The sequence below is a fragment of the Pogona vitticeps genome, chromosome 6, assembly GCF_051106095.1.
Source record: "Pogona vitticeps strain Pit_001003342236 chromosome 6, PviZW2.1, whole genome shotgun sequence".
NCBI classification, from domain to species: Eukaryota; Metazoa; Chordata; class Lepidosauria; order Squamata; family Agamidae; genus Pogona; species Pogona vitticeps.
In genome coordinates this window covers 118,460,645-118,474,173 of record NC_135788.1, presented here as the reverse complement: position 1 = coordinate 118,474,173, position 13,529 = coordinate 118,460,645, and the positions used below count along the sequence as shown (strand labels likewise).

The 13,529-nt window shown below is 43.5% G+C and overlaps 1 protein-coding gene across 2 annotated transcripts in view; it reads left to right on the top strand.

Moving 5' to 3' along the window:
- The first annotated feature begins 382 nt into the window (after positions 1-382).
- The window catches only part of LOC110087834 (myosin-6), a 44,917-nt gene continuing 31,770 nt past the window's right edge, over positions 383-13,529 (top strand). The window contains exons 1-11 of one of the 2 annotated variants that reach the window (XM_072977056.2): positions 400-490; positions 2,411-2,453; positions 3,367-3,568; positions 4,241-4,384; positions 5,453-5,609; positions 6,749-6,776; positions 8,042-8,150; positions 8,788-8,880; positions 9,630-9,693; positions 11,474-11,572; positions 12,631-12,734. In XM_072977056.2, the coding sequence (XP_072833157.2) occupies positions 3,368-3,568; positions 4,241-4,384; positions 5,453-5,609; positions 6,749-6,776; positions 8,042-8,150; positions 8,788-8,880; positions 9,630-9,693; positions 11,474-11,572; positions 12,631-12,734 (999 nt within the window). In that variant the 5' untranslated portion in view covers positions 400-490; positions 2,411-2,453; position 3,367. Of the gene's footprint in view, positions 491-2,410; positions 2,454-3,366; positions 3,569-4,240; positions 4,385-5,452; positions 5,610-6,748; positions 6,777-8,041; positions 8,151-8,787; positions 8,881-9,629; positions 9,694-11,473; positions 11,573-12,630; positions 12,735-13,529 lie in introns of both variants that reach the window. The other variant, XM_078378334.1, reaches the window with a different exon arrangement.

The following is a 13,529-nucleotide window of genomic DNA, read 5'->3' as shown; positions in this document are numbered from 1 at the left end:
TTCTTTCCTCCTTTTCCGTGGCATTCCATTGATCTTCATCTCTCCATTCTAGCTTCTCCTACACAATCACACATTCATGAACACATACGACACACTGTCATTCCAGCTCACCTCCTTCAAAGCTTATCTGCCACCACCAGCACCCTCTAAGTGTGTGTGTGTCCCCCCCCCCCAATGACTGTGGAATGTGGCTCTCCTCCGGGAATCGAGGGATTTGGGAGCGGGGTGGAAGGGGGGGTGGACAGATGAAAGGATGAAGAAGCGCTCCATTCATGGTCAGGCTGGACCTCCACGGAGCCATCTCTCTTGGCCTCCTTGTCATCATGTCACTCACAGCTGTGATGGGGGGCAGGGGGGGAGAGAGGGAAGGAAGGCTGGCGGGAGGGGGTTTTGCAGGCGATGCTATTTTGGAAAGAAGGATATAAAAGGAGGCGGTTCATGAGAAGATCAGATCTTCCTTGGGCTCCAGGCTGAGTAACCCTCCCGGCATGTAAGTGTTGGGGCCGATTTCAGGAGATTGGTGGGAGTAGAAAGGAAATTAAAATCCTCCAGACTAAAGCTGTCGTCCACGTACCTTCGGAGTTGGATGTAGGAGGGAGACGGGCAGATTTTTCGTGGCTCTTTGGATTTAGCCCAAATTTGCATTTCTGGAGACAACCACCTTTGAGGAAGAAGGGCTAGAGGCGCCTCTTAAATATATATCTCTGAGAGAGACAGACAAAAGTTACATTTTTGGACAACAATTCCCAGAAAGTCAGGACACTAGAAGTTGCAGTTTTTTTTTTAAAAGTGACTTCCCCTAATACTGGCTATAAGCATCTCTTTTTGTCCACAGCTTGTGCGTGGATGCACCAGGTAGGCCAAAGACGAATAAAGACGTGTCAGGGATGGGGGGGGGAACTGATTTGTGGGGCCAAAATCACCACGAAGTTCTCTTCTACTGGACTAATAGGCAGTCTTCCGGGTTTCACAGAAGTCTGCAGCTCCCGAGGGAGCTTGCAGCTTTCTTAGAACTTTTAGTCTAAACCATGATGTAGAAGGGAATTAAAAAAAACTTGAAGAAGGTGCTAAGAGGGGATGCTAGCTGGAGGAAGAGGGAAACAATGGGCAGGGGCAAATGGGAACTGGAGTCCAACCTCATCTGGAGGACTGCAGACTCCCTTTCCTTGATGTGTTGTTGTTGTTGTTACATGCCATGAAGTCACTTGTGACTTACGACAACCCTATGAATGAGTGCTGTCTGAAACGTCCTTTCCTCAACTGCCCTGCTCAGCTCTTGCAGACTCAACCCTGTGGGCTTCCTTTAGTCAGTCCATCTTGTAGTAGGTCTTGCTCTTTTCCTGCTGCCTCCCACCTTTGACAGCATTATGGTCTTTGTTAGAAGGAGGTATTTCTGCCGCGGGAGAAGTATTGGAATGAGGAGATTTCATGGCCAGACGCAGAGTAAGGAAAAGAGCTCTGAAAGCATGAAGGGTTGGGAACTTAAACAAAAGTGATGAAATGTTGGATTATTATTATTATTATTATTATTATTATTATTATTATTATTATTATTATTATTATTATTATTATTATTATTATTATTATTATTATTTTTATTTTTTATTTTTATTTTTATTTTTATTTTTATTTTTATTTTTATTTTTATTTTTATTTTATTTTATTTATTTATTTATTTATTTATTTATTTATTTATTTATTTATTTATTTATTTATTTATTTATTTAATTTATATCCCGCCTATCTGAATCACATAGGATCACATAGGATTAAGGCAGAAGAGTAACCTCTATTCTAGAGATGAAAGGATTCAGGAGAAATAGTCCCTTGAAGGTGAAGAAAGCTGTATAAGGGCAATGTAGGGAGACAAAGAGGGAGGGGGGAAAATTCTGTATCGGGCTTTGGAAGGTTTGTGGGAAGGATAGTGAAAGACACTGAAAATAGATCATAGGATGAAGAGCAATGAATAGAAATGAGAAGCTGAAATATAATGGCTCAAGACGCACAAAGAAGGAGTGGATGTATCTAGAAAAGAGAAAGATTGGAATTTCTGGGGTAGAGTTGATGAGCTTTTTAAAGAAAAAATAGCCAGCCATGTTCTCTCGTAGAGATTCCCCCCCATGAAACCCTAGCTGAGGGCTTTCGCAAATCATTCTCCACCATTAAGTTTACGTTCATCGCGATTCAGACAAGCAGCTGTCTGCCTTTAATTCCACACTTTTGACAGACTGTTACTGCCAGTAAATCCACATCATCCAGGGAATAAGCATGAGTGATTCCCGACTCTTGCTACCTCATAGATTTGGAGGGTTATAGCAGCCTGATATCACTGGATCATCGTTCCTCCATCTTAGCTAATGCTAATAATCGTAATTACACATCTGCCATCTCTCTCTTTCTCTCTTTTCAGCCTTTATTTCTTTGCTGTTATCTCCTCTAACACTTCATAACAGGTAAGGTGGCTTTCCTCTGTCTTTTCCATCCCTCATCCCAAGAGTATATCCTGTGGAAGAGGACAGGGACGAGTCTCACTACAAGATATTTGCGATGTTTTAATTCTTGGAGGGAGAAGAGTCAGCCCCTATAGCCTTGGGCAAGCTGCACAGTCCCCGAACACTCCCAGGAGAAGAGAAGGGTAAACCATTTCTGAGTATTCTCTACCCAGAAAACTCTGAAAAGGATTGACATAAGTCAGTGTTGACTTGAGGGCACACATTATTATGATGACTTAAATATCATTGATGAAATGTCCATATCTGGGCGATGTGGAGGAATTGTGGTTACACTGGAAGATCATAGAACCTGAACATTTATTTTCCTTCTCCTCCTCGTTCATTATATCATGGCAAGTCTCTTCTGACTTATGGTAAGCCTAAATGGGCTTTTTGAGGTACATGAGATGTACAAGGACCGGTTTTACCCATGCCACACACCTCCCCAAGTGAGTCTTCATTGCCAAGCCATAATTTGAACCCAGGTCTGAAGAGTCTAACATTCCATCCACTGCTGTGCATTGGCTTTATTATTATTATTATTATTATTATTATTATTATTATTATTATTATTATTATTATTATTATTATTATTATTATTATTATTATTATTATTATTATTATTATTATTATTATTATTATTATTATTATTATTGGATCACAGCTCTCTGAATTACGCAGGTGACATAGCTGCTTTTCATGCTTGCTGAAGGATTCTGGAGGTTTCACCCCTTCCAGTGTTTCCAATTTATGGGTTTCCATGGGTTGGCATGTGTGATCGGCCTTCTTGTGTGATGGAGAATGGTGTTTTAGTACTTGGCACATAGGCGGGGAGATCCATTCACTCCGTCCTCCTCTCCCTTTGCCCGCACAGAATGGGAGACGCCCAGATGGCAGAGTTCGGAGCGGCTGCCCCTTACCTCCGGAAGTCGGACAAGGAGCGTCTGGAAGCGCAAACCCGTCCGTTTGACCTCCGGACGGAGTGTTTCGTGCCCGACGAGAAAGAAGAGTTCGTCAAGGGCAAGGTGACCAGTCGTGAAGGCGGCATGGTCACCGTGCAAACCGAGAATGGCAAGGTACCCCTGGCGAACGCGGGGCAGGCTGGAGCAGGGGTCAGAGGTCAAAATGGGAGGGGGGCAGGAGGGGGTTAGCTCAACCCATCAGGAAGGTACAAGTCGAAAATACAAGCGGCCTTGTCCTGAAAAAAAATATAGGGAATCAAAAGTGACCATCTCGATGTACCTGCTACGATGTTTGAAAGTAATCTATCATCATTACCCATGACAATGTAATGCAAGTAATTGGTTGCATTACTCATGACTTTGCCATTTACTTGATGTGAGGAAGGGAAGACTGAGAAGAAAAATAGTACCAAACTGTCCTGATCAATCTGTGTTTAAAAATGCCTTGAGGTTACGTTTTAAAGGTTTACAAAAATGCCTTAAGGTTATATTTGAAAGGTTTACCGAAAGTTGAAAGTTGCTAAGCAGCAAAATCATGTGGCTCCTGCTCATTGCCTTACTTGTAAAAGTTTTTTAAGTCCCGGTGAACCGAAAAGGGGGTGAAACTTGTCACTGATTACAGTGCTCCTTATTAACCACTTCATCTGCAAGCTCTCGTGAGCTATTGGGGTTCAGGGACGAAGGCTCAAGTGGGAGTTGAATTTGGGGAGTGCCATAGTCTCCGGACTTGAAACAGAGAGAATTCTCTTAACCTGTATCCCCTTCTTCCTACCCTTCTTCGTTTAGACAGTGACGGTGAAAGAGGCCGATGTCCATCAACAGAATCCACCCAAATTCGACAAGATTGAGGACATGGCTATGCTGACGTTTCTCCACGAACCCGCCGTTCTTTATAATCTGAAGGAACGCTACGCAGCGTGGATGATCTATGTAAGTCAAAAAAAGTGGGCTTCCATCATCTAGGGCAGTGGTTCTCAACCTACGATCCCCAAATGTTCAGGAATCCTGGCCAGCCCAGCTAGAGGTGTGAAGGCTTCTGGGAGTTTTCATCCAAGAACATCTGAGGATTCAAAGTTAAGAACCATTTTTAAGTCCAAACCTTGCGGGAACTATCCGCGGTGCTGAATGATTTTAATTTCTGAACAATTCTGTGACATATCTTAGACAGAAAGATCAAATGACTGCCTCAAAACCATCACAGTGAGTTTTATGGAGGTATAGGGGTTTCAGTCTTAATCTCATGGCTCACAGCAGCACGACGTTTGAACCTCTCTGCTACTCTGAATTCTCAGATCTGGACTGTGCCGTTCTCCCTGTAAGCCCATTACTTGTCAAGAAATATTCCCCTATATTCATCACCCTTTCAGGGCAGCAAAATTAGTTTTCCAAACCCACAGCCAGAATCTGGGAAAATTCCTTTTTTCCCCCTCCATTATCTCTCGGACGTCAGCTCTCACAATCCCTCGTTTAGACCGTGGCTACGACCGGCTGGGGGATTCTGGGCTCTGTAGTCCAAAAAAAATTAACTTTTCCCTCGCTTTCCTTCCAAAAGTCGCCCGTGAAGCACCTCATTCGTTATTCTTCCTTCCCAATAAAACCAAGGACATTTTAAGCATAGATGGATAGCAGGCATAACCAGGGGCATTTGGTCACATCCTGCTCATGGGGAAAAGGTGAACAATGTTTTGTTCTATGCAACTAAGATTTGTTTAAAATGCAAAACGTCGGTACAAAATGCACCTCCCGATAAGGCAAACAGGTGCGTCGTTGTTGTCTTTAAATAATAGATCCTCACACGCTTCCCTTTTTCTGTGTCAGAGCCTGGAAAATCTGTTTTGTAGAGCGGCCTCGTTCCTACACCTTTTGAACTTTCTCATGCACTGCGTACAGCTCTTTGCAAACGCCAGCGGCATGTGCACCTGTACGGTGTACCAGCCAAACCCCTCCTTCTAACCAGCTCAGTTTTTTTCTTGGTTCCTCTACCTTTTCTCCCTCCAGACATATTCCGGGCTCTTTTGTGTGACCGTTAACCCTTACAAATGGCTGCCGGTCTACAACGCTGAGGTCGTTGCCGCCTATCGGGGGAAGAAGCGAAGCGAAGCCCCGCCCCACATCTTCTCCATCTCTGACAACGCGTACCAATACATGTTGACAGGTATGAGAGCGAGTGGCTCTTTTCTTCCCTGCTTGTTTCGGACATTTCTCTACCAGGTACTTGTTGGAAGTGCAAGGACACCACCAGAGAAGTAGAAAGTTACTTGCTGTGAAGTCGCACTGGGGAATTTGGGTATTCCCAGGTCCGCTTGTGTTAACTGGCCACATAGGGAGAGAGGAGGAAATTGGCTAACAGCCCTATTTGCAGCTTGTTAACATAGGTCTCATGTAGGCCTGTAGGAGGCGTGGTTACAGGGGAACTACCTAATAAGCTATAAACAAGAGTTGTGTAGTAATTTCCTTCCTTCCTTCCCTCCCTGTTCTCTTTCTTTCTTTCTTTCTTTCTTTCTTTCTTTCTTTCTTTCTTTCTTTCTTTCTTTCTTTCTTTCTTTCTTTCTTCCTTCCTTCCTTCCTTCCTTCCTTCCTTCCTTCCTTCCTTCCTTCCTTCCTTCCTTCCTTCCTTCCTTCCTTCCTTCCTTCCTTCCTTCCTTCCTTCCTTCCTTCCTTCCTTCCTTCCTTCCTTCCTTCCTTCCTTCCTTCCTTCCTTCCTTTGCACCAAGCCTTTGAAAATAGTATATTTATAAATATCCAGAATTCCTGGGCTGTATCTTTGCCCATCCCCAACCACCACATCATTGAGCAAACCACCAGCACACTTTTTCCAGAATTGGTTCAAACAATCACACCCGCTGAACCCATGCAAATGGATCCAATGCCAAAAAAAGTAAAATCCTTACAGAGGCAAAAACTGCAGATGGGGAGGGGGGAACTCCTGGCTGATTCACATTGCTTTTTCGTCTTATGGTCAATGAAAAAAGAATGCAAATCAAGTCCCATTCCTTAGCATTTTCTGCATTTTTTATCAGTGTGGCTACACTCTGAGCCACTTTTCTCTGTGCAACTCCTCGTCCTGTAAGCTTTAAGTTAAAATAGTCTGAATCTTGAGGATGCATTTGGGAGCCTAAGCCTAGTTAATCAAATCGGAAAGAGGCTGATCCAAGCTGCCTGGGAATAGAACCTCCATGTTCTAGATTACTCTACCTCTGACAATGAGTTGTTAAGGAGACAGCAAGCTGGGTTTGGAAAGCCTTCAGTCTGACTGTGTGCACCTATTCTTAATTTCCTCCCCTTTTTTTCCAGATCGAGAAAACCAGTCTGTCCTCATCACGTGAGTGTCAAAATATTTATTATTGTTCCTTTTTGTTGGTAACATTTTTTACTGGTTATTATTTTTCAAAATGATTGAAGCCCTTCGCAAGATGAAAGCATAGCTTAAAACCAAATGCAGATGTACAAAAAACCCTCCAAAATTATATATGACATATTTCAAAATTCTGTTGAAATCAATCCTTAATCTTTTAATGTAAAGGTGTCTTGATGTTTTTCTTAATTATCTAATTCCACTTCAAAACATTTTCTCTGATTGTGGCAGATGATAAGTCCCAGAGGTTTGAAACAACAATGACATAGGTATATATTTCAATACCAAAAAACTGCAGAGTCTAGGGAGAAATGTCAGGGAACACCTGAACAAAAAGCTGTGTTTTCTTAACTATAGATATAAAAATGTGTTTTCTTAACCATATATAAAAAATCTTCAAATGATGTATTTCAATTCCCAAACAGCAGAGGGAGAGAGAGAGCATTTTCAATGGTTACAGGGGGGGCCATCACAGAAAAGACCTTCTACTCCCAGGTGGTATTGTATGTGTTACTGCACAATCAACAAGTCTTCCTGGGAAAACCTTAAATGAGCTAATCCAGAGGTGTACAAAGTGCAGGCTGCTTCTACAAAGCTGTAATAGGTGTTCTGGAAACTATTTAATCCCAAAGACTCCGTGGATTGTTCCCAGGTCCTAATAGTTCCAGAAAGACAAACCATGCTCCTAGACATCATGATTTTTCCCTATACATGGAATCCGCTGGTTGCTTGAACTCAAATTTTTACAGCCTTTCCCCTCACTGTTCTTTTCTACTATTCCCCGAATAGAAAAAGATTTTTTTAAAAAAATCAGAAATCACTGGGAGGTCCAGGAGCAATCACAAAAGTGTCTAGACTCATGGAAGATTTGAATCATTGTTTTCATTGTATAATGCTGTAACTGTTATCATATATTAATTGTTTTTATCTTGTCTGTTGTGAGCCGCCCAGAGTAGACAATATCTAGATGGGTGCCATATAAGTGCAATCAATCAATCAATAAGATCCTCACCCCTGATCTAAAAGGCTTAGAATGGGGAAGATGATCCTTTGATTATCGGAGGTCTAAGTTGTTCAAGGTTTTATATAAGACAGAATTTTTCTATTTAACACATTCTGTGTCCTAGTGGTTACAGAGAGAGAGAGAGAGAGAGATTTAAAAGATGATTTCCTAATCAGCCTTCTTCTCCCCCACCCTTCTGCCTCGCCATCCTATTCCATCTTTATTCCAGTGGAGAATCCGGTGCAGGGAAGACCGTGAACACCAAACGGGTGATCCAATATTTTGCCAGCATAGCGGCTATCGGGGATCGCAAGAAAGAGTCAGCCAACACGAGCAAGGTATTGATCGTTACTGATCATTGGGAATAGCCTTCCTGGAACCTGGGTGGGGTCATGGCGCTCCCGATTTGTGGGATGAGAATTCCCATCATCTCAAACTGGGGGGGGGGTGACTGGTCTCAAACTGGTTGCCTAGCCCAGGTCTTACTTTCCCATTCCTTTTTAATAATAATCTTAAAACTGTAGAGTAGGAAGGGACCTTCTAGATCATCAAGTCTATCCCTCGTCAAGTGGAGAATCGAACTGGATTGATAGTTGTGTCTTTTACCCCCCAAACCACATGGGATGTGTGTTTCACAACTGCATATCTACCTAATAGTTCTCCTTGGCGAGAGAGGTTCAATGTGTTCAGCTTGGCAAACTAATTCCATTTAACCCAGACTTCCTGTTACTGGCTGGTCCAGATGTCGCACTCCATATCCCACCATCCACAAAGAAGCCTGTGTGTGCTGGCTGGGGACAACAGGACTGTTAGTCAGACGCTTCTGGAGGACAGTGTTGGGTCAAGCTATCCCAACCGGGCTGTGTCGTTGGGTTAGTGGCCTGGTTGCCAAATTTTGTCCCGTGTACATTCAAGATCTCCTGGTGTTCGGAACTCCCTCTCAGCTTTGGTTTAACCCTTCCTTTTTTCATTCAGGGGACTCTGGAAGATCAAATCATCCAAGCCAACCCTGCCTTGGAGGCTTTTGGCAACGCCAAGACTTTGCGGAACGACAACTCGTCCCGATTTGTGAGTGTTCCCCACCAGTTCTAAGACTCGGTCCAAGCTAAGAGAGATCTACAGACACCTTTTCTGGGAAGGATGATGTTGCCCTTTAGAGAGAAATTGGCCAAGGGGGTGGGACAGGATCGCTCTTTTTTTTTTCTGGCAGTGAGATTTTTCTGCCTAGTTCCCTCCTTAAAAAGAAATCGCACAGAAAAACTTTTCAGAAGTTTCGTGGTCATTGTCTGGTGGAAGACGTCCCATCCTGCATAGGACTGCTACAAGTCCTATGAAGAATGGTATCTTTCCTGCACAGGATATGCTGCAGAGGACGTGAAGTTGTGCCAAATTTGGTAACTGCTGGTGCAGAACAATGAGTGAAAAGCGGGAGAAACAGACAAGAAAATAAAAGGGAAACTGGTAAATATGCGCTCATAAGCAGAAATCTAGGTGATGGAGTCTCAACGTGGCCACACTCCGATGTCAGAAACGGAGAAAACTGGCAAGTTCGTATCACAGTTACTTTGCAAATAATTATGCCCAGGATCAAAGTCCAAGTATTAAAATATGTCTGGTTAAATATTTTTGTCACATTTTTGCCCCACACCTTCTTCCAAGGAGCTTCAGGTGTCATTATAGCTAATATTAGTTGCTACAAACCAGACTTGGGAAGAGTTTAGTGGCTTATTTAAAACAATCCACTGTGTTTCATTATCGGGTCTAATGACTTCAAAGCCCATATTCTCGTATATTCACACCCTTATGTTTCTGCCTAGGGTAAGTTCATCCGGATCCATTTTGGAGCTACAGGAAAGCTGGCATCCGCTGACATAGAGACCTGTAAGTCCTAATCGGTGTTGTTGAGCTATTTTTCCTACCGTATTACCTGGCTGTCCTGCCTGTCTGTCTGTGCTTGCCGACATCTTTCAGAAACAGTCAATCAAAATGGAACATGAAAACAAAAATATCATATCAAAATGAGATGGCAGCCGTGAAGGATTGAAAAAAGATCCTTATTTGCGGATCCTGTTACAGTAGATCTGCTGTAAAAAGGTAAAGGTAAAGGTTCCCCTTGACAATTTTTGTCCAGTCGTGTTCGACTCTAGGGGGCGGTGCTCATCCCCGTTTCCAAGCCATAGAGCCAGCGTTTTGTCCGAAGACAATCTTCCGTGGTCATGTGGCCAGTGCGACTTAGACACAGAACGCTGTTACCTTCCCACCGAGGTGGTCCCTATTTATCTACTTGCATTTGCATGCTTTCGAATCGCTAGGTTGGCGGGAGCTGGGACAAGCGACGGGAGCTCACTCCGTCGCGTGGATTCGATCTTACGACTGCTTGGTCTTCTGACCCTGCAGCACAGGCTTCTGCGGTTTAGCCCGCAGTGCCACCACGTCCCGCTAGATCTGCTGACTCAATGAGATTTACGCAAGTATTGACACCACGTAGCAACTGATTCTGTGGGTCTACTTGTCATTAAGACTAGCAATAGGATATAGGTACTTAAGTGTAAGGGTGTGTTGCTAGAGACCATGATCATCCATGTTCGATTACTCCCAATAACTATGTACAAATAGGGCAGCTGGATATTGGGGGGGAAATAGCAGGGGAAAATGGTTCATTTAAAACAGTGGTTCTCAGCCTTGAGTAACCCTGGTGTTCTTGGACTGCATTTCCCAGAAGCCTTCACCATTATCTGTGCTGCCCCAGGTTTCTGGGAGTTGCAGTCCAAAAACACCTGAGTCACCAAAGCTTGGGAACCACTGAAAACATGATGTTAGAGCGGAGATTTACGAATATCATGGACTACTAGAAAGACAGATAAGCATGTTCTAAATCAAATCGAATTTGAACTCCTACTACAAGCGCAAACGATTAAAACTATCCTGTGTTGGCACTATCTGGAGAATACTCCGTGTAAAATGCAATGACACTAAGAAAAGTTGAAGGTAGTAGTAAAAGAGGAGGACCTAATATCAGATGGATTGACTCAGTAAAGGAAACCACAGCCTTCAGTTTGCAAAACTGTTAATGGCAGGACTTCTTGGTGGTCTTTAATTCATAGGCCAAAATCCTGTTGCGTAGTGTAGTAAATTTCACTAGATTAGGTCTTTTGAATCAATTGGAATTGGGGGAGGCAACTTCTCCATAAATTTCACTAATTCAAATGGGATTACTCTAACTGCAATTTACTTCAGCATAGAGTAGGTCCATTTGAATCAATGAAACATATGGAGGAGTGGGCTCACTAAATCCCCATTAAGTCAGTGTGCCTACTTTAGGGCCATTTACTACACTAAGCAACAGGATTTTGGCCACTGCGTTGCCACAAGTCAGAAGCCATGTGACAGTCCATAACAAAAAAAATATGCATTTCTTTCCCTTCCAATAAACCTCTATTTCCTAATTCCTTATCTACACCAGTAATTAGAAAAGTTACTCCTTTTTGGATTGCAATTATGAGTTCTGGGAGTTTTAGTCAATACAGTGACATTTCCAAGCTCTGCCTGGCTATCCTTTCTTTTCTCTTTCTTACTTTCAATATCTTTCCTAATTTTGACACAGATGATCCATTAGCTCTCTCTCCAAGCCTCACACAATCTCTCTCTCTCTCTCTCTTAGATCTTCTGGAGAAGTCCCGGGTTATTTTTCAGCTGAAGGCTGAAAGAAACTACCACATCTTCTACCAGATCCTGTCAAACAAGAAGCCAGAACTTCTGGGTGAGATTGGGTTTGGTTTGTCTTGGTCGGAAAAGGGAGAAGGCACACCACAGTTTATTTATTGCCATTTTGTTTAACCTCCACCTTTCTCCTTAAAGAGGAGGTGGCTTACCTTCCTAAAAGACCACATTTAAAGTATTTAAATCATTTGGTGATGCTGGTGCCAGGTCTGAGGGCATCTCCAAAGGGCCAGCCAGGTGGGCTGTTCAGGTTTACATGGTGGGACAAACAGCCATGGAGATGATTAGCAGGACACGCCTTGACCACCCCAAAGAAAAGTGCTGAGACCGTCGACAAGGTGCCGTCGACAAGGTGTTGTTGGCAACGTCTTAATTTTCCCAGAATGCAACTGAGTTCTATGTAGGGACCTAAAGGCATTCTGGGAAAATACTTTTTTATTTTATTTTATTCAGCAGGCTTGCCTGCTCACCATCTTTTAGTGATGCTTTGGCAGGGCTATAAAAGAAAGCCGTGGGAATGATTACAAAAAAATTAAAGGAGAATTGGCATTGTAAACAACAATAGTGGATATTGGCAGAAAGGCGGCATATTAAACAAACAAATGGGTTGGTCTTTGGGGACTTGCAGCCTCTATCCTGATTAATAGCTTGCAATTAGTGCTGTATCAAGAAAGCCAGCGCCATCCTTTTAAATTGAAACCCCACCGCCTTCAACTGCTTCTGTTGCTTTCAGGGTTTGTAGTGGGGAATGAACTCACCAAACCTTTCAGTTTTCTCCATTCCCTCTGAACACTGCTGCAGTCCAGCGGGTGGATGAAAGATGGATTCTCCAAGCAATAATGGAGAAATGGCACTCTAATGCAAAACTGGGTTTTGAATGGATAGTTAAGAACCATTAGCCTTACAAAAGACCTGCGTAATCCACGGAGAGAGTTATGGATCAAAACATTGGCCTGCATTTTAAAAAAAAAACACCTTCGCTTCCTTGAAAACATGCCTAGGGGGACTGTCAGGATGGTTATTTACACTTCTTTCCCCCTCTCCAAACGCCACAATGACCCCTCGGGTGATCCGTCTGTTCCTTCTCCCACGAAACAGACCTGCTCCTGGTTACCAACAACCCTTACGACTACCACTACGTCTCCCAAGGAGAGGTAACGGTGGCCTCCATCGACGACTCAGAGGAGCTGATGGCGACCGATGTAAGTGACCAAAGCTTGGGGCATCCAGATGTGGGACAAGAGGGAACACACCTTTAAATAAGGGCAATAGGAAAGCATGTTTCTGGTATCCAGACCTACTGAACTAATTTCTTATGTGCAAATGGTTAAAGATATAGGGAGCCCTCTTATCCGAGGCCGGCCCTGCTTTTAGGGAGAGTGGGGCAGTTACTGCAGGCCACAGATTGCAGGGGTCCCTGTAACAGCAGCAAAACAGCAAATGGTTCATTATTTAATTACGATGTTCAGACCTACACCTGGCGGATCCCCACTTTGATTCATGGCATCAGAATAGAGAGACATATATAATTTGCTCTTGGAAGGGGACGACCAACCTCCCATCAATGTTTGCTAATAGAAGAATGCAAGCCCACCCACCCTGACTGCATATACAGTTGGACCCCCTTATCCGCAGCATCAGTATCCACTCCTCCACAGTCTGAAAAAACATTGAAAAGATTAAAAGAAAAATCCCAGAAATATATATTTCTAACGATAAAGTTAAGGGACGTGGTGGCGCTGTGGGCTAAACTGCAGAAGCCTGTGCTGCAGGGTCAGAAGACCAAGCAGTCGTAAGATCGAATCCACGCGATGGAGTGAGCTCCCGTCGCCTGTCCCAGCTCCCGCCAACCTAGCGGTTCGAAAGCATGCAAATGCGAGTAGATAAATAGGTACCATCTCGGTGGGAAGGTAAACAGCGTTCCGTGTCTAAATCACACTGGCCATGTGACCACGGAAAGATTGTCTTCGGACAAACGCTGGCTCTATGGCTTGAAG